The 25130-nt window shown below is 43.4% G+C and overlaps 2 protein-coding genes across 4 annotated transcripts; both read right to left on the reverse strand.

Annotated features, from left to right (window-relative positions):
- Positions 1–316: 316 nt before the first annotated feature.
- Positions 317–4425, reverse strand: LOC135559579 (E3 ubiquitin-protein ligase synoviolin; the record flags this gene model as incomplete). The annotated part of the gene is made up of 7 exons (XM_065016541.1): positions 4173–4425; positions 2049–2200; positions 1867–1959; positions 1407–1559; positions 1189–1237; positions 675–778; positions 317–454 (listed from the first exon to the last, which is right to left on the reverse strand). Coding segments are annotated over exons 2-7 (669 nt in total), but the record flags the coding sequence as incomplete, so codon positions are not given.
- Positions 4426–6127: 1702 nt separating this feature from the next.
- LOC115118232 (mothers against decapentaplegic homolog 5-like) lies at positions 6128–24986 on the reverse strand. Of its 3 annotated transcripts, none has more exons than XM_029646807.2 (9): positions 24782–24986; positions 20854–20899; positions 20259–20449; positions 19693–19908; positions 18709–18987; positions 12883–12984; positions 7454–7675; positions 6588–6844; positions 6128–6271 (listed from the first exon to the last, which is right to left on the reverse strand). In XM_029646807.2, exons 3-9 carry the CDS (start codon positions 20443–20445, stop codon positions 6128–6130), a joined length of 1407 nt encoding a protein of 468 aa, XP_029502667.1. In that variant the 5' UTR covers positions 20446–20449; positions 20854–20899; positions 24782–24986. The 3 variants fall into 3 exon arrangements, with proteins under 3 accessions (XP_029502667.1, XP_029502666.1, XP_029502668.1); XM_029646806.2 differs by having other exon boundaries at positions 20259–20452; XM_029646808.2 differs by having other exon boundaries at positions 18715–18987; positions 20259–20899; positions 24782–24985.
- Positions 24987–25130: the final 144 nt, after the last annotated feature.

Raw genomic sequence — 25130 nt, forward strand, 5'->3', positions numbered from 1 at the left:
AGTATATTTAGTGATACAGGTATCATACCAGTGAAGAGCTCGGTGTAGAGAGTATACAGGTATCATACCACTGAAGAGCTCGGTGTAGAGAGTATATTTAGTGATACAGGTATCATAGAGCAGTATATTTAGTGATACAGGTATCATACCAGTGAAGAGCTCGGTGTAGAGAGTATATTTAGTGATACAGGTATCATGTGAAGAGTGATACCATACCAGTGAAGAGCTCGTGTAGAGAGTATATTTAGTGATACAGGTATCATACCAGTATCATACCAGTGAAGAGCCTCGGTGTAGAGAGTATATTTAGTGATACAGGTATCATACCAGTGAAGAGCTCGGTGTAGAGCATGTAGACTGCTTTGTTGTCCCAGGGGTTGTCACTCTGGAGGTGGACAGTGTGGAGGGTGTACTTGATGAAGGTGGTGAGCACCATTGTCATCAGGATGGCATACTAAACAACAACAGTGTTATTATTCTGAGAAGTGTGCTGAAGTATAACCAACTGCTTTGATTCAACTAATATATATATATATTGTCATGTGACACTTTACTCCTATATGCCTGCTATATATATATATATATATATATATCAGACTATATATATAGCAGGCATATAGGAGTAAAGTGTCACATGACAGATTCAGAAAACAACAATTTATAGTTTAACAAACCTCAAATCCAAAGACTAGTTGGACAGAGGCCCCTCGGGTGATGATACTGTGACAGGCATGGTTAACAAACAGGAAGTCCAGGATTCCCAGCAACACCATGAGAGCTGTGTGAGAGAGACACAATGATTTAGATCATCAGTCCATTCCTCCCAGTCATTTTGACTGAACACACTAGTACAGGCCGAGACATTCTTGCCCCAGATATGCCAGTTGCGTTATCAAGCTACAATGTCGATGTGTTGTTTTACTGATGTGCACCAGTCTGATATATTTGCCTATAGCTTTATTTTAAGAAACACACTTGGTACTAAAAACACCAGTTTCACATGGCTGTGACTAAATCACTAACACTCCAATAAGTAGTAACAATTACAGTACTGAGATACACTGTAGGGTCTATTAAAAGACAGTATAACCCATACTGTACTGTAAACCACTGAAGGGCCCATTACAAAGATACTGAATATCACTGGGTGGGCCTTTAACACCTTGAAGAGATATAACCCATACTCACAGAACACCCTGAAGTGGAAGACCCAGGATATATTAGGACTTCTCTCCATCTGAGTGAGAAGGTGGGAAAATACCATCAGAACAGACAGACAGACAGGTGCTTTCCTTTCACATTCATTGTCACTTTATAGACGGTAAACATGTTTCTTGTAAAGTAACGAAAATGTCTGAACTATGTGAAATATCTATACAAATGTGTTTAACATGTAACAGCCTCACAAAGTCAACCCTGTCCTCAGCCAGCCAGTGGAAGCACTTGATGAAGAGCAGCAGGGTGAAGAGGGCTACGAAGCGGGGAGAGAAGTCATCCCTGAACACGGTAAAGGCCAGACACGTCTCTGTGACAGCATACCAGGATCGCTCTATCAGATGCTGAAGGAAGAGGAAGTTGAATCTTACTGATAACCTTTTTACACTATCGTACTGACCCAACCTGTACTGGCTTTGACATTTTGTTTTCAGATTTCCCTTTCCAGCGTCAGTCTAACAAATACGGTGGATGTGTAACCAAGACAAACACAGCTCAGGAATGAGTAGAGGGTATGATGGTTGCCTAAGCAACAACAGCATTACATTACACAGAAGTCCAGTTCCACTTATTGAGAAATATAGATCTGGTAATCTAATAAACCAAGCAGGAGTAAACAAAGGCTGAAATGTCATTTAAATTGGTCCATACCTCCATCTCCGCAGCTCTCAGCTGTCCGAAGAAGACTTTACGCATGAACTTTCCCAACAGGAACACCAACACAAACGCCTGGATGTACAACACCTGACACGAAGAGGAGAGGGAGGGAAAGCCACGTTACAGACCATACATCTGATAAACATGTCAAACAGGGGAATGTAGTGTGTACTCACTGCCATACTGGGGCTACTCTTGGTGAGGTAGACCACAGTGGGGTAGAACTGGTGTTTGAGAAAGTAGGCATGGGCAATCACAGCGCCAGTCAGAGCCAGACTGGTGGCAGTCACCAGGCCTGCACGCACCATGGTGTAGGCAGTATCTACAGCTGTGTGGTAGGACGACAATCAGAATGTAGAGCAGGTTAAGATTTTGTCATTTCATAATCTTGGCTGTTGGATAATCCAATTGCTTCCTTATAGCTCACTAGATAGCTAACAAGTAACAGTCACTGAATAAATACATGCATGTTGACAGCTGCCTAGGGGCCAAGTGTAAACAGAGCAATGTTTCAACTGTACAAAAATAAAAAATAAACGTAACATGCTACAATTTCGAAGATTTTACAAAGTTAGTTCATACAAGGAAATAAGTCAATTGAAACAATTTTCAGCTTCCATGAATTGTGTACAGATCCTTGCGACATGGGGCTGTGCATTATCCTGAAACATGAGGTGATGGTGGCAGATGAATGGCACAACAAATGGGCCATAAGATCTCGTCGCGGTATATCTGTGCATTTCAAATTGCCATCGATAAACTGCAATTGTGTTCGCTTTCCGTAGCTTATGCCTGCCCATACCACCCCACCGCCACCATGGGCCACTCAGTTCACAACGTTGATATCAGCAAACCGCTCATCCACACAACACAATACACGTGGTCTGCTGTTGAGAGGTCGGTTGGATGTACTGACAAATTCTCTAAAACAACATTGGAGGCGGCTTATGGTAGAGAAATTAACATTCAATTCTCTGGCAACAGCTCTGGTGGACATTCCTACAGTCAGCATGCCAATTGAACTCTCCTTCAAAACTTGAGACATCTGTGGCAATTTGTTGTGTGACAAAACTTCACATTTTAGAGTGGCCTTTTATTGTCCCCAGCAAAATCAAATCAAACTTTGTCACGTGGGCCGAATACAACAAGTGTAGACCTCACAGTGAAATGCTTATTTACAAGCCCTTAACCAACCGTGCATTTCAAGAGTAAAACGTTAATTTACCAAATATACGAATGTACAAAATGATAAAAAGTAACAATAAAATAACGAGGTTATATACAGGGGGTACTGGTACTGAGTCAGTGTTCGGGGGTACATGTAGGTAGGGGTGAAGTGACTATGCATAGATAATAAACAGCGAGTAGCAGCAGGGTACTCAGCTTCTTGATATGCCACACCTGTCAGGTGGATATATTATCTTGGCATAGGAGAAATCCTCACGAACAGGGATGTAAACATATTTGCGCAGGATTTCATAGAAATAAGCTTTTTGTGTGTATGAAACATTTCTGGGATCTTTCATTTCTGCTCATGAAACATGGGATCAACACTATACATGTTGCGTTTACATTTTTTGTTGAGTCTAGATTGACATCTTCACTCAATTTAATCAAGCCTTAATTTCGTTCAAACTAAAACTGCATTGTTGATATGCCATATTTAAATCTACCAAGCTAGGTAGATGTATCGGATGACAAGTTAACAAGATAGCTAACAAGACAGCCAATACATAGCTAGTTAACAATGCAATGTTATAGCTGAGGGGGTGTGTTAGCTAATCTGGGTTGGAAGGGACCGCTAGCTTGGCTGCTCTTGCTCTGCATAGCCAGCTATTCTGGTAGTTAGCTGTACAGTAATGTTACTGCAGTGCGAAACTAATATGGACAGCTAGCTAGCTAGCTAACGTTAGCTACTCACGGACTCGATGTCGTTTTTGTCACGGAATTCACTTGTTGATCTTGTTCCAAAGCTTTGATTGGGGCGTTCACTATGATTACAAGATGTATCAAGTCCCTCAACTATATTACGACCAATTACTTTTCCCTTCTTCAAGCATTTCGCTGTATATTTGAACTAACATTTATATACCCCACGTCCCAAAGACGCCTGAGTCTCCGATACGTGTTTATCTTTAGCTTGCTCCTCCGAGTGGCCACCTCACTTCCGGGGAAATCCAAAGTAGCAAGAGAGATTGAAATGAAGTGTGCAGCGAACAAACCCCGTTTCACATTATTTAAAGATAGAAATATTTGTTTAAGTGATCAGTAAAGGTAAAAACGAAAAAAGCAATACGCACCACAAAAGTATTTAACAAATTGAACATTAATCTTGATATGTAAATACTCCCTCCCTGTCAGGTTAATGCACTCGTTTGTATATTTGTATTTATAATAAAAATAGATTAAAGTGTATATGCGCTCGATGGAAACCGTTTGTTGGCTGTTAAACGAAGAAAAGCAATTAGATAACAAGCTGACGTTGCATTCCAATAGAAACGGTGACACTCGATTGACAGAATTCCCGTCGGTGTTGTAGCTAACTACCGTTAGACTGTTATCAATAGGAGTGCATGGGTTTTCACACCAGCGTACCCCGGTTTATTTTTTTGGCATTGGGTTTGTACCTTGGTTGCAGTTAAGACCATATTTTAGTAGATATACGGTAACTCAACGCGGACCAATAGATGAACAGAGATATATATTTTACCAATGGTGGTCTGGCAAGTTGATTTCCTACCACGTACTAGCGCCAATCAAATGATGGGTTTTATTAACCGTAATGGACTGTAGTGCCGCACCATTAAAATGTCAGCATCGCAACTAAAGTACCCACCAATGCTTGTTTTTCAAAAGAAGTTGTCGTAACAGAAAAGTATTCACAAAAGTGTTTAAAAAATCATATAAATCAGGTGAATAAACATGTAGTCACTGTTACCGGTTAACTTTGTGCTAATGAAGTTGATTGTCATATCAGAATAATGCCACAAACTGTACCCTACACAGAAACTTACCTCACAAGATAAAAGAAAAAAAGATGGTTAATGAATACAGAAAGTCATTCTGTCACTTGAACATATACGGTATGTACAGAGAACCAACCCAGCATCATTGACAACTTTATTGATGAGTTCTCCTCTGAGAAGTGTGATGTTTCTAGCTTGACACCTGTTCAAAACATTCAGTAATGAACTCGTATCATAGTTATCAGTTAGACGTACTTTATTTAAAATGGCAGTAACTCAAGTTTTTCTAGTGATAGAAACTATAAAATGGAAACATTGAGATCTGAGTCTTAATAGTAAACATAATGATATCTATACCTTAGATGTAAAATATCTAGCATTAGAAAACATGGCAAGAAAAAAAAAAAGTTTGCAAAGTAAAATTACAAGTAGTTTGACTGTGGTAAATTTGTAGTAGTGATATACATTTCATTATTATCATTTTTTAACTAAAAAAAAAATATATATATATATTTTCTTTCTAACATTTTATGCAAAATCCTTAAAAAAACAAATTTAAAATATAAAGTAAGGTACATGCTTTCCAGTCCTACTACTCTCAATAGAATAAGCACATGGTTGGTAGTGGATGACTCAGAGCAGTACTTTGTCCATTATTTTGTGCCGCTACTCTACTTTAATCTTCTGCTTGTAGCCTCCATTTTTCTTTCTTTTAATTCTGCTGCTCTGGGTTCAACATCCCTTCTGCAGCCAGATACTGTAAACAGTTCAGCCTTTTATCATCTCCTTTTACTCATTAAAACATAAAAAATAAACAATGTTTTTTTTTAAATGTGTAAAAGAACCTCCCAGCCTGGCTGGTCTGGTCTTGGGGGAAGGGACCAATAAGACACTGAAGAGATGGGGTTGAGAGTCTGGTCTGGGGGGTAACCATTAGGACACTGAAGAGATGGGTTTGAGAGTCTGGTCTGGGGCACCATTAAGACACTGAAGAGAAGAGAATCCGGGAGGCACCATTAAGACACTGAAGAGATGGGGTTGAGAGTCTGGTCTGGGGGGTAACCATTAAGACACTGAAGAGATGGGGTTGAGAGTCTGGTCTGGGGGGTAACCATTAGGACACTGAAGAGATGGGGTTGAGAGTCTGGTCTGTTGGGGGGGGTTTAACCATTAGGGCACTGAAGAGATGGGGTTGAGAGTCTGGTCTGGGGGGTAACCATGAGGACACTGAAGAGATGGGGTTGAGAGTCTGGTCTGGTCTGAGGAGATGGGGTTGAGAGTCTGGTCCATTAAGACACTGAAGAGATGGGGTTGAGAGGAGAGCCCATCTGTGTCAGCACTTTATCCAGCCACTGCAGAGGGCCGTGAAGGTGCACTTCTATCCAACAGGGGGTGCTGGTGACATCTTGTCGGTGATACTCGGCTCCCCAGCCCTGTTGGGGGGGGGAAGAGAGAAAGTTAAAGATGGGTCATATTCAGTAAATGGTCAACAAAAAAAAAAGGGATGAAAAAGCGAATTTGTCCAATCAGAAATGCTTGTTTTCCATTTCAGTGTTACGCCAGTGTGCCCCAGTGTTACTCAACATTGCCGAGTTGCTCTTTCAATTAAATTAAGATGACTGTTTTAAATTATTTCCACAAAAATCTATATATTTTTTTTAAATCAATGGACAAGATCATAAAGCAGTGAACTGTACATAGTACTGAAACTAATATAATTGTTGAATCAAAATGTAAATTGTATATCACCTTTACAAAGCTCATTCGGATGGTGCACATCTTGGTCAGTTCGTAGACAGCCTCAAAGCCATGGTTCACAGACTGGGCCAGTAGCTGAGCAAATTCCTGGTTGTTAAAGATCTTCAGACTGCAGCCACTAGGGATCTTACACACCGTGGTGGGGTGGAAACCATGATGATAGTTACAGTTACGACTCTGAACGAAGATACTGGTGTCACTCAGACACTCTGCATACACCTCACCTCCTACATAGTACAGGTGGACGCCTGAGGGAGAGAGAAAAAAGAGAAAAATGCCTGTGCTTCTAGCTCCATCAGTACAGTAATATCTAATGCTTGTGTTTCTAGCTCCATCAGTACAGTAATATCTAATGATTGTGTTTCTAGCTCCAACAGTACAGTAATACCTAATGCTTGTGTTTCTAGCTCCAACAGTACAGTAATACCTAATGCTTGTGTTTCTAGCTCCAACAGTACAGTAATATCTAATGATTGTGTTTCTAGCTCCATCAGTACAGTAATATCTAACTTGTGTTTCTAGCAACAGTAAATCTAATGATTGTGTTTCTAGCTCCAACAGTACAGTAATATCTAAAAGCTCCAACACATAAAAATGTTTCTAGCTCCAACAGTACAGTAATATCTAATGATTGTGTTTTAGTCCAACAGTACAGTAATATCATGTTTCATGCAAATAAATAACACAACCCAGAATACAAATTTGTCATGTTTGTCACCATTCCTTCCGCACACTTTCTCTAAACCCTTTCTCTCTAATTTCAATCTTCACAACCTCATCAACTAATCTATTAATCTCAATGTGTTGCCATGTTCACCTTCGCCGATGTGGCACCGCGTGTGTGTGTTTATTCTCACCTTTGCCGATGTGGCGGCGTGTGTTCTCTATGGTCGAGTTGCGGTTGACGTTGGAGAGCAACCCCAGGCAGAAGCGGTTCTTGTTGTTGGAGGGGTCGGTGAAGCCGTCCACCAGGACGCTGGTAGAAGAAGCATGGTAGGCTTCGCCCACTCTGTTGTTCAACTCATAGTACACAATACTGCACCAGTGGCTCGGTTCCTCGTACTCCACTGGCTGCACATCTACAGGGAGAAGGTAGAGCGGAGGTTTAACTCATAGTACACAATACTAGACCAGTGGCTCGGTTCCTCGTACTCCACATCTACAAGGAGAAGGTAGAGCGGAGGTTTAACTCATAGTACACAATACTAGACCAGTGGCTCGGTTCCTCGTACTCCACATCTACAAGGATCCTTCTTTGTTGTAAAGGAAAATGGATGCGTAAATCTTGAAATGTACCATTTAAAATGTGATCAATTCATGAATGATGTGGTGCCCATAGTTCCTTTTCAGTCAGGCAACTTCGGTACAACATATTATGGGGGAGTCGCACCCTTGAGACAATCACGCCCGACGAGGACAATGAAATCTGTGCCTCATTGGGAGCCAAAGCCTTCCACAGGTGATAAACGTGAGGCTTGGATTCATTCCTTCAGCTCATCACCTCGGTGTGAACGCTACCTTAAAACAAAACTGGAAAACGAGACCGTCTCACGCGGTGCGCCAACTAAACGGTCCCTAGGTGGTATGTTCTCTTTCTAAAAAGGGAATAAGTTCCATGTTGTGTCTCTATTTAAGGCTCTTATTACATGTTACTACGGCCTCTCCTGGTATAAGCTGCAATTGGTCTGGTGTCAAGTTCACCAGTGTCGCCATATTTGAGTTACCGTCTTCGCCATAATCAAAAATGAAAGGAATGTAGAAAGTTGAGCTCCACTCCATTTTGGGACATAACCTGTTATAATCCTTTATAACTGTCTCGTCTAACTGTATAAAGTGCCTTATGAATGTATACGGATCAAACTATCCCTAGTGGTTAGAGTGTAGAGGGGGCAGGTACTCTAGTGGTTAGAGTGTAGAGGGGGCAGGTACCCTAGTGGTTAGAGTGTAGAGGGGGCAGGTACTCTAGTGGTTAGAGCATTGGACTAGTAACCGGAAGGTTGCAAGATCGAATCCCCGAGCTGACAAGGTACAAATCTGTCGTTCTGCCCCTGAACAGGCAGTTAACCCACTGTTCCTAGGCAGTCATTGAAAATGAGAATTTGTTCTTAACAGTCTTGCCTAGATAAATAAAGGTAAAATAATAAAAAAATATATATAATAATTGCCAGGTATGTTGCAATTTATATGGTGAATATATATATATTTTTTATAATGGCATCTCTGAAGCTAGCTGATTGGTTGTATTTTAAGCCTTGGTTCACGTTACTGTAAAATAAAACACGTGTTCTCATGGTGTATTCTTTGTAAAACTATACGATAACATTGTGTTATTATAGCCATGTCGGTCGTTCATTTATGACTGGTGTAGGAGGAATGTAAATTGATAACCTGAACACCTACGATGTGTGTTTTATTGCCAGACTAATAACACAGGGCACTCGTCTGAACTAGATGATCCTGTGTGTGCATATCAGTCCTGCAAAGTAGTGACAGTCAAGAATCAAGGGGTTACACTAATAAGCCCGGGTACGGGTTTGCAACACTCACGTTTATCGTCTTGTATGTCTCGGCGCACGGTCAAGCTGCTCTCGCTCCAATCAGTTTGTGCTCGAGACTAGGGGAAGGCTGGCACTGTTCCACTACTAGTCCGCAACGCAGGTTCTCTTGACAATTGTGTAGCATTCTTTAGGGGGCTTGGTGGTCCAGATACGGACTTCCTCTCCCGGGTGGCCGTACCTCAGCTGAGTTTAAGTTGAGGGACGCGGAAATGGTTTGGGTCGAATGTCTCCCGGCTCCTGTATGCTCTGTCTCCGGTTACGGGTCAATCTGGTTGAATGTCTCCCGGCTCCTGTATGCTCTGTCCCCAGTTACGGGTCAATCTGGTTGAATGTCTCCCGGCTCCTGTATGCTCTGTCTCCGGTTATGGGTCGGTCTAGTGGAATGTCTCCCGGCTCCTGTATGCTCTGTCTCCGGTTACGGGGAAGTATCCGAAGAGAGAGGGCGACCGGGTTCATGTGTTTGCCTTGGTTAAGCACCGCTTGACTCGCTTTCCCAGAAGAGTCCAGGTCCCACCTTGGTGGTCTGGGTCTTAAGTAGACCTGAGACCAAATTAGCGAACAAGCGCTGCATATCGTGCTAGCCAGGTTTAACCAACTTGCAGAGGCAAGCTAGCTACTGGCTAGCTATTCCGGCTTCCTTTAACAGTGGAATTGCGTTGATAGCTCGCTTGTTTAGTATTAACGTAGCTAGCGTTAAATCGCTTGGTTATTCTAAACGGAACATGCTGCTGTCAGAATCCTTATCATAGCTAACATCAGCTAGTATACATAACCTCCGGCGAATGCAGCTCATTGTCTTTCCCCCGGCCTTTTTTTTTTTATTTTATTTTTTTATTTCACCTTTATTTAACCAGGTAGGCTAGTTGAGAACAAGTTCTCATTTGCAACTGCGACCTGGCCAAGATAAAGCATAGCAGTGTGAACAGACAACACAGAGTTACACATGGAGTAAGCAATTAACAAGTCAATAACACAGTAGAAAAAAAAATGGGCAGTCTATATACAATGTGTGCAAAAGGCATGAGGTAGGCGAATAATACAATTTTGCAGATTAACACTGGGGTGATAAATGATCAGATGGTCATGTACAGGTAGAGATATTGGTGTGCAAAAGAGCAGAAAGGTAAATAAATAAATAAAATAAAAAACAGTATAAAAACAGTATGGGGATGAGGTAGGTGAAAATGGGTGGGCTATTTACCAATAGACTATGTACAGCTGCAGCGATCGGTTAGCTGCTCGGATAGCTGATGTTTGAAGTTGGTGAGGGAGATAAAAGTCTCCAACTTCAGCGATTTTTGCAGTTCATTCCAGTCACAGGCAGCAGAGTACTGGAACGAGAGGCGGCCAAATGAGGTGTTGGCTTTAGGGATGATCAGTGAGATACACCTGCTGGAGCGTGTGCTACGGATGGGTGTTGCCATCGTGACCAGTGAACTGAGATAAGGCGGAGCTTTACCTAGCATGGACTTGTAGATGACCTGGAGCCAGTGGGTCTGGCGACGAATATGTAGTGAGGGCCAGCCGACTAGAGCATACAAGTCGCAGTGGTGGGTGGTATAAGGTGCTTTGGTGACAAAACGGATGGCACTATGATAGACTGCATCCAGTTTGCTGAGTAGAGTGTTGGAAGCCATTTTGTAGATGACATCGCCGAAATCGAGGATCGGTAGGATAGTCAGTTTTACTAGGGTAAGCTTGGCGGCGTGAGTGAAGGAGGCTTTGTTGCGGAATAGAAAGCCGACTCTTGATTTGATTTTCGATTGGAGATGTTTGATGTGAGTCTGGAAGGAGAGTTTGCAGTCTAGCCAGACACCTAGGTACTTATAGATGTCCACATATTCAAGGTCGGAACCATCCTTACGGCAATCACATTTCTATTTCCAATTCCTGGGAGTTGGAGGGAGTGGGGCTTGCGGGCACTTATCAATGAGGAAGGAGCCGCCTCAGGTAACCTAAGGCGAGGGGCCTTAGCACGGGTCTGAGCCCCTCCACAAAAACATTACAGTAACATCAATGCCCCCCCGTTTGGTCCCGGCCAAACGGGGTGCTACGTCAGCCATTGTCGGAGCCCCGTGTACATAGAGGTGGTAAAGCAGACGTTGTAACAGACCCACAAATGTGGTTACTTAAGTTCGATTTGGCTGCATTACATTTAGAATAGGGGTGTGCAGACAATGGCCATACTCGTTTTCATAATCATATCCGGAAATTGAAAAGTTGATAGTCGGATAGGATGATTGTTTTTTAAAAATGTATTTTTATCACAACTAAGTGTTTTAATATGCGTTTTAAGTAGATTTTTAGCAAAATACCTCCCTGCACAATCTCGCTGCTTAATAGCTACAGATTAGGAGCAGGGCGTGGATGGGTGTGCCCTCAATTTGCAGCGGGCAGCCAACTTTGTCGGATTAAACATCCTCATTTATCCTCGTTTTCATACCCTTGCCCTGCTCTTTTAGATATTATGCACATCGATAGCTTGATAGCAAACGTCCTCGCCATGTGATGCATCACAGTAGCAGGCAGCAGTAAACTAAATGATCAGACCGAAAACATTAGCGAAAAAAAGTGATAGGGGTGTAATTATGAAGTGAGTGGGCGGAGAAATACAGCGTCACTCTATCCAATCAGAGCAGCAGGATCAACGTACAGCCCACCCTTCTCTTTACAGACAGGTAAACTAGCCAGTTGAGTTAATTAGACCACTTAAAACCTTAATACGACTGACTGACATGAGAAATAGTCGTTTTGTAATTATCAGTGATCATAAATAGTCTCCAGAAAATTGCCCATTTCTGTTACAAGACTCGTTCGGTCCAACTACTCAGCACACCTCCTAATGTAGTAGTAGTCTCCTTTCATGTTTAGAAGAAGTGGCTGCTAAATGCTAATTCCCGTTCCTATAAGGTGATTAGCATAGCTAGCATACAGAAATCGATGGTGTTTTTTTATTTTATTTTTACTGTAATGCAGTTCATTGGTGTTGACATGACCATGTGTTGGTCTTTACATCCATACAAGCATTATAGTCCGATTTTTACTTCAACAGTGTGACATGCATGTAAACAATTCCCTAAACGTAGGTTAGTTTTTCGGGGGGGCAATTCCATTGTTTTGGTCCAGTTCGATTGACCTCTTTACTGCATCTATAAGGGGTCTGACTTCATCCAGGCTATACAGTCTCACGTTTGAAAACCTGTCCATGTTTAACCTCTAAAAGTATAAGCCGTTGGGGGGGGGGGCTGTCCCTGTTCCAACTGGGTTACAAAACTGCCCATTTTAGAGTGGCCTTTTCTTCTCCCCCAGCACAAGGTGCACCTATGTAATGAGCCAGCTGTTTAATCATCTTCTTGATATGCCACACCTGTCAGGTGGATGGATTAGCTTGGCAAAGGTGAAATGCACAGGGATGTAAACAAATTTGAGCGAAATCAGCTTTTATCTTTCATTTTAGCTCATGAAACCAACACTTTACATGCTGGGTTTATATGGTTGATCGGTATAGAGCCTTCAACTGACTCCCCGTAGTATGTTGTAGCTCATTTCTCTCCTTCAGGGAACAGTAGGATTTCAGTTTGTGCCATGTGATCAGGTCAACGTAGACAATTAGGATAAATCAGTTCCAATGAATGAAGGATATGATGTCAGGAATCAGGAATTCCCGATTGATTAAAGTGGAGGTAAAAACATCATAAAGTGTAAAAGTGTAAGGTCAGACTCCTCACCCCCACTAGGCATGTTCCTGGGCCCGCTGCTGCTGGTCTCCATGGACCCCTCCTGTCCCATCTGCTCGTCAGGGGGCATGTAAGCCGGGGGTGGGGTATCAGCTGGAGAAAAAAAACACCACAATGGACAGATAGTTAAGAGACCAGATGCAGCTGATGACAAATGGCTGTCCACACACACACACACAGAGGACGGACAACTCCCAAGAGGAGTTAAAAACCCATCCGCCACCACAGGATCTTTCTCTACCCGGAAACAGGTGTAGGGTTTCACACACATCCGCCACATGGAACACTAATGTATGCACAGTCCCATAAGTGTTGTATTACACAACCACTGATGAAGACTGAAATTGAGAAACCTTTCAAGTGGGGTATGGGTGGGGACTGTTGGTAATGTTTTCTAATGAGAAGACTGGTCTTCCTACAGACCAAGCACCAGTGACTCGGTCAATAATTTAAAAAATACATTTAAAAAAGTGGTCAGATGAAGCAGATGCTAAGCTACAGGTCTGTTGTGCTAGCACAGACTGGTTATATGTTCCGGGATTCTTCCAATGGCATTGAGTACTACACCACATCAGTCACTGGCTTTATCAAGAAGTGCATCAAGGACGTCATCCCCACAGTGACTGTACGTACATACTCCAACCAGAAGCCATAGATTACAGGCAACATCCGCACTGAGCTAAAGGGTAGAGTTGCCACTTTCAAGGAGCGGGGACTCTAACCCAGAAATGTAAGAAATCCTTCTATGCCCTCCGACGAACCACCAAACAGGCAAAGCGCCAATACAGGACTAAGAGCGAATCGCACTACACAGGCTCCGACACTCGTCGGATGTGGCAGGGCTTGCAAACCATTACAGACTGAAGGGAAGCACAGTCGAGAGCTGCCCAGTGACAGGAGCATATCAGTAGAGCTAAACTACTTCTATGCTTGCTCCAAGGCAAATAACACTGAAACATGCATGAGAGCACCAGCTGTTTCCAGACGACTGTGTAATCATGTGACCCGCAGCCAATGTGAGTAAGACCTTTAAACAGGTTAACATTCAGAAGGCCGGCCGCAGGGCCAGACGGATTACCAGGACGTGTACTTCGAGCATGCGCTGACCAACTGGCAAGTGTCTTCACTGACATTTTCAACCTCTCCCTGTCCGAGTCTGTAATACCAACATGTTTAAAGCAGACCGCCATAACGTCCTTGGACACAGGGACTAAGGCAACCTCCTAAATGACTACCGACCCGTAGCACTACAGTCTGTAGCCATGAAGTGCTTTGAAAGGCTGGTCATGGCTCACATCTACACCATTATCCCAGAAACCCTAGACCCAATCCAATTTACATAGCGCCCTAACAGGTGATGCAATCTCTATTGCACTCCACACTGCCCTTTCCCACCTGGACAAAAGGAACACCTTTGTGAGAATGTAATTCATTGACTACAGCTCAGAGTTCAACACCCTAGTGCCCTCAAAGCTCATCAATAAGCTAAGAACCCTGGGACTAAACATCTCCCTTCGGACATCCGCCAAGCTGATCCTCAACACAGGGGCCACTCAGGGGTGCGTGCTCAGTCCCCTTCTGTACTCCCTGTTCACTCATGACTGCATGGCCAGGCTTTGACTCTGTACCAGTACCCCTTGTATATAGTCGGCATTGTTATTTTACTGCTGCTCTTTAATTACTTGTTCCTTTTATTTCTTATTCGTTTAAATTGCATTGTTGATTAGGGGCTTGTAAGTAAGAATCTCACTGTAAGGTCTACACCGGTTGTATTCGGTGCATGTGACAAATAAAAGTTGATTGGATTTAGATTATATATTTTTTTTTAATAAAAGCAACAAATAATTGAACAGCAGCAGTAAAATAACAGCAGCGAGGCTATATACAGGGGGTACCGGTACAGAGTCAATGTGGAGGCTATATACAGGGGGTACCGGTACAGAGTCAATGTGGAGGCTATATACAGGGGGTACCGGTACAGAGTCAATGTGGAGGTTATATACAGGGGGTACCGGTACAGAGTCAATGTGGAGGCTATATACAGGGGGTACCGGTACAGAGTCAATGTGGAGGCTATATACAGGGGGTACCGGTACAGAGTCAATGTGGAGGCTATATACAGGGGGTACCGGTACAGAGTCAATGTGGAGGCTATATACAGGGGGTACCGGTACAGAGTCAATGTGGAGGCTATATACAGGGTGTTACGGTACAGAGTCAATGTGGAGGCTATATACAGGGGGTACCGGTACAGAGTCAATGTGGAGGCTATATACAGGGTGTTACGGTACAGAGTCAATGTGGAGGCTATATACAGGGGTACCGGTACAGAGTCAATGTGGAGGTTATATACAGGGGGTACCGGTACAGAGTCAATGTGGAGGCTATATACAGGGGTACCGGTACAGAGTCAATGTGGAGACTATATACAGGGGTACCGGTACAGAGTCAATGTGGAGGCTATATACAGGGGTACCGGTACAGAGTCAATGTGGAGGCTATATACAGGGGTACCGGTACAGAGTCAATGTGGAGGCTATATACAGGGGTACCGGTACAGAGTCAATGTGGAGGCTATATACAGGGGGTACCGGTACAGAGTCAATGTGGAGGCTATATACAGGGGTACCGGTACAGAGTCAATGTGGAGGCTATATACAGGGGGTACCGGTACAGAGTCAATGTGGAGGCTATATACAGGGGGTACCGGTACAGAGTCAATGTGGAGGCTATATACAGGGGGTACCGGTACAGAGTCAATGTGGAGGCTATATACAGGGGGTACCGGTACAGAGTCAATGTGGAGGCTATATACAGGGGGTACCGGTACAGAGTCAATGTGGAGGCTATATACAGGGGTACCGGTACAGAGTCAATGTGGAGGCTATATACAGGGGGTACCGGTACAGAGTCAATGTGGAGGCTATATACAGGGGTACCGGTACAGAGTCAATGTGGAGGCTATATACAGGGGTACCGGTACAGAGTCAATGTGGAGGCTATATACAGGGGGTACCGGTACAGAGTCAATGTGGAGGCTATATACAGGGGGTACCGGTACAGAGTCAATGTGGAGACTATATACAGGGGGTACCGGTACAGAGTCAATGTGGAGACTACATACAGGGGGTACCGGTACAGAGTCAATGTGGAGGCTATATACAGGGGGTACCGGTACAGAGTCAATGTGGAGGCTATATACAGGGGGTACCGGTACAGAGTCAATGTGGAGGCTATATACAGGGGGTACCGGTACAGAGTCAATGTGGAGGCTATATACAGGGGGTACCGGTACAGAGTCAATGTGGAGGCTATATACAGGGGGTACCGGTACAGAGTCAATGTGGAGACTATATACAGGGGGTACCGGTACAGAGTCAATGTGGAGGCTATATACAGGGGGTACCGGTACAGAGTCAATGTGGAGGCTATATACAGGGTATTACGGGACAGAGTCAATGTGGAGGCTATATACAGGGTATTACGGGACAGAGTCAATGTGGAGGCTATATACAGGGTATTACGGGACAGAGTCAATGTGGAGGCTATATACAGGGTATTACGGGACAGAGTCAATGTGGAGGCTATATACAGGGCAGAGTCAATGTGCGGGGGCACTGGTTAGTCGAGGTAATATGTACATGTAGGTAGACTTAAAGTGACTACGCATAAATTCTAAATAGAAAGTAGCAGTAGTGTAAAAGACGGGTCTGGGTAGCACATAGAAGTGACAGCACTCTAGCACTGCAGTGATTCAACCCTGGGGGTAATTCACCACAATTAAAAAGACAAAAAGCTATTTTCCCTGCTGCCATTATGCTACAGCGGCCCATGCATCTTTTCATCAGCAAATCTCACTGGCTGGGGATATATAGTTGAAGTCGGAAGTTTACATACACTTAGGTTGGAGTCATTAAAACTCGTTTTTCAACCACTCCACAAATTTCTTATTAACAAACTATAGTTTTGGCGAGTCAGTTAGGACATCTACTTCACGCATGACAAGTAATTTTTCCAACACTTGTTTAGTCAGATTATTTCACTGCATCACAATTCCAGTGGGTCAGAAGTTTACATACAATAGGTTGACTGTGCCTTGGAAAATTCCCGAAAATGATGTCATGGCTTTAGAAGCTTCTGATAGGCTAATTGACATCATTTGAGTCCATTGGAGGTGTACCTGTGGATGTATTTCAAGGCCTACCTTCAACCTCTGTGCCTCTTTGCTTGACATCATGGAAAATCAAAAGAACTCAGCCAAGACCTCAGAATTATTATTTTTAAGACCTCCACAAGTCTGATTCATCCTTGGGAGCAATTTCCAAACATCTGAAGGTACCACGTTCATCTGTACAAACAATAGTACGCAAGTATAAACACCATGGGACCACGCAGCCTTCATACCGCTCAGGAAGGAGACGCGTTCGGTCTCCTAGAGATGAACGTACTTTGGTGCGAAAAATGCAAATCAATCACAGAACAACAGCAAAGGACCTTGTGAAGATGCTGGAGGAAACAAGTATAAAAGTATCTATATCCACAGTAAAACAAGTCCCATATCGACATAACCTGAAAGGCCGCTCAGCAAGGAAGAAGCCACTGCTCCAAAACCGCAATAAAAAAAGCCAGACTACGGTTTGCATCTGCACATGGGGACAAAGATCGTACTTTTTGGAGACATGTCCTCTGATCTGATGAAACAAAAATAGCCATAATGACCATCGTTATGTTTGGAGGAAAAAGGGAGAGGCTTGCAAGCTGAAGAACACCATTCCAACCGTGAAGCACGGGGGTGGCAGCATCATGTTGTGGGGTGCTTTGCTGCAGGAGGGACTTGTGCACTTCACAAAATAGATGGCATATTGAGGGAGGAAAATTATGTGGATATATTGAAGCAACATTTCAAGACATCAGTCAGGAAATTAAAGCTTGGTTGCAAATGGGTCTTCCAAATGGACAATGACCCCAAACATACTTCCAAAGTTGTGTCAAAATGGCTTAAGGAAAACAAAGGCAAGGTATTGGAGTGGCCATCACAAAGCCCTGACCTCAATCCTATAGAACATTTGTGGGCAGAACTGAAAAAGCGTGTGTGAGCAAGGAGGCCTACAAGCCTGACTCCGTTACACCAGCTCTGTCAGGAGGAATGGGCCAAATTCACCCAACTTATTGTGGGAAGCTACCCGAAACATTTGACCCAAGTTAAACAATTTAAAAGGCAATGCTACCAAATACTAATTGAGTGTATGTGAACCTCTGACCCACTGGGAATGTGATGAAAGAAATAAAAGCTGAAATAAATCCTCCTCTACTATTATTCTGACATTTCACATTCTTAAAATAAAGTGGTGATTCTAACTGACCTAAGACAAGGAATTGTGGAAAAACTGAGTTTAAATGTATTTGGCTAAGGTGTATTTAAATTCTGACTTCAACTGTATGTATACACACCAGAATAGGAGCTATGTTGGGCCCAGCGATGAGCACAGTGACTGACAGTCAACCTGATGCCAGGCTTTGTTACACTAGTTTAGTTGGCATTTTGATTGTTCCTCCTGGCTGTCAGAGGACCCTGGTTTGTATCATGGACCATCATCCCAAACTGTTAGAAATCAAACCAAATTGTCCTCTACTGATTTCTAAAATCACATTTTCACTACATTCTCAGAGGTCAAAGGGCAGTGTGAGACCAGGTGAAGTGTACAAGTGTGAATATATGACATAAGCTAACGACATATTATGTTGTAATAGCAGCCATGGTAACGGACTATCAATAAACACATAGGTGCATGATAAAGGATAGGAGTGAATACTGACATCTACCTGGAAGCTGGAAGGGGCTGGAGGGCCCGGAGCTGGCAGGAGAGTTGGGGTAGGTGCCCACCCCTCCGCTGGAGGCTGGGGAGGAAGGGTAGGGGGAGTTGGGGGAGATTGGGAAGGAGGAGCCGCTGCCCCCACTGTGCTGCTGGAAGGACTCTGGGAAGGTGGCGTTCAGAGGCATGTGGGGCTCGTTGTGAGTCATGTTCCTGAACTGGACCAGGAGGCTGTGTTGGGGGTTGAACTCACTGTGGCGAGGCACCAACACCGGAGGCAGCACTGGTGGAGAAGAGATTTTTTAAAATATAATATATACATTGGGATTGAAGAGACTTTAAAAAGAAACCTTGAGACACTACAGTATTTAATCTGAAACCAGTGAAAACATAGGTACGACACATTAATGAAGGAATGTTCTCATCAGCATGACCGGTCGTCATTTGGGACTGTTGTGCATGTCCATTGAAAGGACTTGCATCTAGCCTTCACATCTGAATGAAAGTGCTTTCAATACCAGTTCTCTTCTTATTGCCATTACATTCAACAACAAACAATATACTATGATGCAGATTCTATTGATCAGGTCATTTTGAAAGTCCTTGTCCTGTCCTGTGCTCTGCTCCTCCCCCTCCCTCCCTGACTGACTGCTCCGCATTAACCAATTCAAGGGTAGATATCACGTCACTCACGAGGAGACAAGAGAACACTTCCTATCTTTAAGGAAGCAGCCAGAATGTGCCATATTGTTTTGATGAAATCACCTTGAGGGATATTTATTGGAAACTCTAGTCTAGTGTGAATAGTCCCGTACTCTCCTTAACTTAACTTAAATGGTAACTTAAGACAGATTAGCCTTACTGTGTTCTACACATTTCTTGTTGAAAGACGTGGACAACAGCCACAAATTATTCACACGTTTAGACTAAGGTCTTGCAATGCATTAGATTGAGTCGATACTGTAATAGGAATGAACACATGACGTACCTGGGCTCTCTACTCTCTTGTAGTGGTAGGGGTTAATGCAGACCTCCTTCTGCTTGGAGCCGAAGGGGTAGTCACACACCTCCAGAGGTTTGAGCTCGTGGTGAGACTGTAGGTCGGGCCACCTCCACACTCTGCAGTAGATGACGTGGGGGAGACCCTTCCTGTGAGACACCTGGAGACGACCGTCCAGAGACCGAGGGATGGTCACACACTTACCTGGCAGGGCAGGAGATAAGATAGACGGGTTTTAGGGAAAGGTGAGAAAATATCTGGACCAAGTATTATGATGACCGCTCTCCTAGTCATCTAGAATACTCTATGATCCAGAGACACACACACCTGGCCTGAAATGGACCAAGTATTATGATGATCGCTCTCCTAGTCATCTAGAATACTCTATGATCCAGAGACACACACACCTGGCCTGAAATGGACCAAGTATTATGATGATCGCTCTCTTAGTCATCTAGAATACTCTATGATCCAGAGACACACACACCTGGCCTGAAATGGACCAAGTATGACACCACACACACAGTACACTACAGACAGACAGGGTCACTCACTGGGTTGTCCTGGGCTGCTGAGGGCTTTCTCCAGGTCCTCCATGGCCCCCTTCTTCTTCTTCAGTTTCTTGACCAGAGCGTCAACAGCCTTCTCAGCCCATTTCTCCTCCTCGTCCCCCTGCTTCCACCCCAGCAGACGCTTCACAGCTGGACTGGTGAAGGAGAACAGGCTGGACATAGAGGTCATGGTGCTGCTGTCCAGGGTGAGAAGGAGTGGAGGGAGGGAGAGAAATGTACCAGGAAGTTAAGGGTCCTCTTCCTGGATCGTGTACAACAGGGAGAGTGTGTGTGTGTTTGGGGAAGGGGAGTGTAGAGAGGAGGCTTAGCCTTGCACACCAAGGACAGGAAATAGAGGCAGGACGCAGGCAGGACACAGCTGCTGCTGCTCAGGAGAGGAAAGCCTGTCGTGAGGTGGGATGTACCTTGGAGCTGGGTCACAACCAACCCCACTGAGGGGAGTGCAGTTTGGGGAACAAGTTCAGCTGAGATCAGGCCTCTGGGACACTACAGCCCAGAGGATTTACAAACGTAGCTAGTCAATAAGCAGACATAAATAGGAAAAGGACCTATTATCTCCCTCTGGTTAGGTCCGTACCATATGATGAGGTGGCCAGAGCCTGGGTAAAGGTCTAGTGTGGAACCTGGAGGGGGAAAAATAAGAGAAGCTGTGTTGGAAATATATTGCACAACAGAATCCTCAGATCAGGTGACATAATGTGACTTAATATAATGTTTACATACCCTACATTACTCATCTCATATGTATATACTGTACTCGATACCATCTACTGCATCTTGCCTATGCCGTTCTGTACCATCACTCATTCATATATCTTTATGTACATATTCTTTATCCCCTTACACTTGTGTGTATAAGGTAGTAATTGTGGAATTGTTAGGTTAGATTACTCGTTGGTTATTACTGCATTGTCGGAACTAGAAGCACAAGCATTTCGCTACACTCGCATTAACATCTGCTAACCATGTGTATGTGACAAATACATTTGATTTGATCTAAGGCCGGGACGATACCAGTATCACCATACTCCTTAGTATCGTGGCAAGGAAACAAAACACTTAGCGGATTTGACTTGTTTAGGAAAACAGCCCTAATGTTGGAAACAAAAGTCATCATGCAGTTTTGTCATTTACCAACCTATAGCAGACACTATTTCACATACAGGTGCTTTTTAAGGACCAAAGAGTTGGTCGACAAAGATGTTTGTCAAGCAGTGGCAAATATTTAAGTAATAAGGCACGGGGGGGGTGTGGTTTATGGCCAATTTACCACGGCTAAGGGCTGTTCTTAGACACAACGCAATGTGGAGTGCCTGGACACAGCCCTTAGCCGTGGTATATTGGCCATATATCACAAACCCCTGAGGTGCCTTATTGCTATTATAAACTGGTTAACAACGTAATTAGAGCAGTAAAAATAACATATTTTCTCAAAACCCATGGTATACAGTCTGATAACATCACAGCTGTCAGCATTCAGGGCTCAAACCACCCAGTTTATAAATAACAAATATTTTATGGCACACGAGATGCCTGTCTGAGTGGACTAGTCTATAGTGGAGGCTGCAGGGATGGCACACCAGTGAGGAAAGTTCCGCTTTATTTCATTCCATTTATGACTTGTTAATTTAGTAGTGGTCTTTTGTTTGGAGCGCTCCTGTAAATCTTGAATAAGGATGTGCACCTGATTAGGCCTACTTCTACACCCATCAGCTACCTGGCCTGCGTGCAAATGTAGGCCGATAAAAATGTGTCCATTTGGGGTCTGATACTGTTCCTGGATTGGCTTAACGCACCACCACTAATGAGTTGTGGAGCTTCTCAATGTAGTGTTTTCTTTACCTCAAAAACTGGCAAGTAAACTAAGTCTGTCTGTACATCCATTGAGAATGACAATAGTTCCTCAACGTACCCTATTTGACAAATCTTTCCAGCTCTCTTACCCCTTCGATGACCACTCAGCATTGAAATGGGGGGAGGGGGGATGTCACGCTCTGATCCGGTGTAAACGTCATAACATAGGCCTACCCGATTACTTCTTATCCCTTGCACAAATAGCCTACAGCTGTGTCTGTCTGGGGCACACTGGTGTTAATAGTTCATACAATGTTTCAGGTTCTGTGAAAACAGGCCATGCGTGGCCAAGGTGATTTATAGGATTTAAAAATATATATTTTTATTTGATTTTAAATCAGGCTATTTTCTACCTGTGAGCTGCAATTTGTTGGCTTTATGTAGGCTACTTTTACATATTGCCAATGGCAACAGACATTACATTTAAATAGAATTTTGATTAACCACATGCCATTCATTTTGAGCTATGAAGACTATAAATTAAACTGTTCCACGAAAATGTGCATATGAAAATCGTAACTGACACACAGACCAGCGAAAATGGTACGTTAACTTGGCACTCAGTTGCCCATTACCGGCAACTGCAGGAACATAAAAGGCAGAATCTGCAAAGGCCAGCAGCAGCAGAAGGATCGGGAAGAGGTTTATTTGCTATATTGATCTCTGGCTCCCTCTTTAGTAATTTGAGTCTTAATTTTTTATTTGCGGTGCTTAAAGCATCAGACTTGCTCAGTAGCCTACATATAGTTGATTTTATTCAAACACAGGGTGTGTCTATATATGGAAAAACGTTTTTTTTTTTTTTTTTTTTTAATTGGTCGAATCGATTGGTTGAAAGAACAGACTCCTCTCGGTCGACCAAGATTTTTTTGTCTGGGACAGCCATACTGGGTGGACAGAGACAGAAAGAAGACAGAAAATACAGGTATTGCTGCACAGCTGTTGAAAACAGCCCTAGCAGAGAGGATGTGAGGCCACTGAAAGCTCCTTTCTCATCATATCCCTTCCCTTACGGCACACAGCTGTCCAACAGCACCAGGCAGTTTAGAGCTTCATGTTTCATTGTTACAATAGGGAAAAAAGCAATAGTTTTTTTTCACCTTTTATTTTACTAGGCAAGTCAGTTAAGAACAAATTCTTATTTTCAATGACGGCCTGGGTTAACTGCCTGTTCAGGGGCAGAACGACAGATTTGTACCTTGGCAGCTCAGGGGTTTGAACTTGCAACCTTCCAGTTACTAGTCCAACGCTCTAACCACTAGGCTACCCTGCCGCCCCAAATATACCCTACACTTCAGTCAACACAGGAAAAAATTGTGAGCTTTGCATGTGTGAAGAAGTGAGATGGCAGGGAATACAAGGACAACAAAATGTAGCAGATACTAGATAGGCTATTCACAGACTCTCTACAGATCCATGTAGGTGTGTTGTTTCATCCATGACTATATGGATAACTTGGTAAGCAAGCTCTCTGGACACAGCCTGTCTTGGTTTCTGTTGCTGTGAGGCTGTAATGCCAAGTGAGCGATGACAGCAATACAATAACATTAACGACAGGAAACGAGGTGCACAGAGCCCCTGAGTCCAGTGACTGATAACATCACTTCACACCTAAGTCTTTTCCTGCCTGGCTGTCTTTGTAAGCAGGGTCAAGAAGCAACAACACAAACAGTGTCTGGATGAAGAGTTTGACCGTCACCATGGGTACCAGGTTTGGAGAGTGACTCACTTCAATAACCATTGGGCAGAACAACATAATCCTGTTGAGATGAAGCTGAGAAATTCAGCAAAATGTATAGCAACATTCAACAGACTTGAGAAAATAATACTGAACGTTGAGACAATTCTGACATGGCCATGCTCTGGCTACACGATGAAAGTGAAGGGCGAAACAAAGGATGGTTCCGGTAACTAAGCATGAGATGTCTCCCCATCCCCACCCAAGGTGATACTCGACCCATAATCACAACCATTATACCACTGAAGCTTGAAATCAACACAACATGTCCAGATTCCCTGGAATACACATTTTGTCGAAGTTGAACAAAGTAGCTAACTTCCAAAGTAGACATTACAGTAACATTACAGTTAACTAGTAAGTTTTCAATTTGATTCAATACACATAGCTAGCTAGCCATGTGCATTTCGTTTTCAGATATTCTTCATTAATAATTTTACGTATGTAGCTAAGTTTAAGTGATTATGGCTAAGAGTGGAAAATATGAATTTTATATCCATTTCGCTAATTCGATAGCTCGTTGGCTAAACTTAGCCAAGTAGCTACCGTTGGCTAGCTCGACACGCTACAAGTTAATTAAGTCAGCCAGTTGGGTTATCGAGTTGAACCGAATTGATGGTACAATCAAAAGTTGTTGGTGTAGTTCTATATGGCTAACGTTAACGAGAACACGTCCTATTTTGACCACAAATATCGTCTTTATCCCCCACCCCAATTCCTAGCTAACTAGCTATGTTCTCCTTCTCCACCATTCCAGAGATAACTTTTTCAATCACTTCTCCAGCTAGCTTACACCCCACCCCCCTCTGGAAAAGTACCCAAGCCTAGCTTTACTGATTAAAACTTGGTAATTGTGTAGCCTACCCATGGAAACATGCTTATCTAGTGGGTAAGCTATCATTTCATCGCATACCTTTCAAGAATTGAGGCAGGCTGGTCGCTTCCTTAGTACTTTTCTCTATTTAAAGCCGGGTTTTTTTGTGTTTTTTTTGTGTGTGACTTTTTTTCCCCTCCAAAGCCTTCGCCTGACTCTCCCGACTCATCTGTCCCAGCGTCAAGTAGACTGGGAGGCGGAGCGCATATCCCTCCGCTAAATGAGAGATTTGACTCTCAAATGTTCTTCATCATCTGTTTTTCTTCTTCTTCTATTTTACACTTTGTCACGAGTCTTCTTCAAATGAGGGCTATTCCATGTTAACAGAGTGATGCTGATACATTTTAAAGTGAAACATCTGAGTATGTCAAACAAAAGCCGACGATTG

Source organism: Oncorhynchus nerka, unplaced genomic scaffold, assembly GCF_034236695.1.
Source record: "Oncorhynchus nerka isolate Pitt River unplaced genomic scaffold, Oner_Uvic_2.0 unplaced_scaffold_83___fragment_2___debris, whole genome shotgun sequence".
Lineage (NCBI taxonomy): Eukaryota > Metazoa > Chordata > Actinopteri > Salmoniformes > Salmonidae > Oncorhynchus > Oncorhynchus nerka.

Excerpts from the sequence above, each read along its gene's own strand:
- LOC115118232 (XM_029646807.2), bottom strand. The coding sequence starts at position 20,445 with ATGACCTCTATGTCCAGCCTGTTCTCCTTCACCAGTCCAGCTGTGAAG. Across the intron at positions 18,988-19,692 it reads CAAGAGAGTAGAGAGCCCAG|TGCTGCCTCCGGTGTTGGTG; the intron begins GTACGTCATGTG and ends CTTCTCCACCAG. Across the intron at positions 6,845-7,453 it reads ACGCCGCCACATCGGCAAAG|GCGTCCACCTGTACTATGTA; the intron begins GTGAGAATAAAC and ends TCTCTCCCTCAG.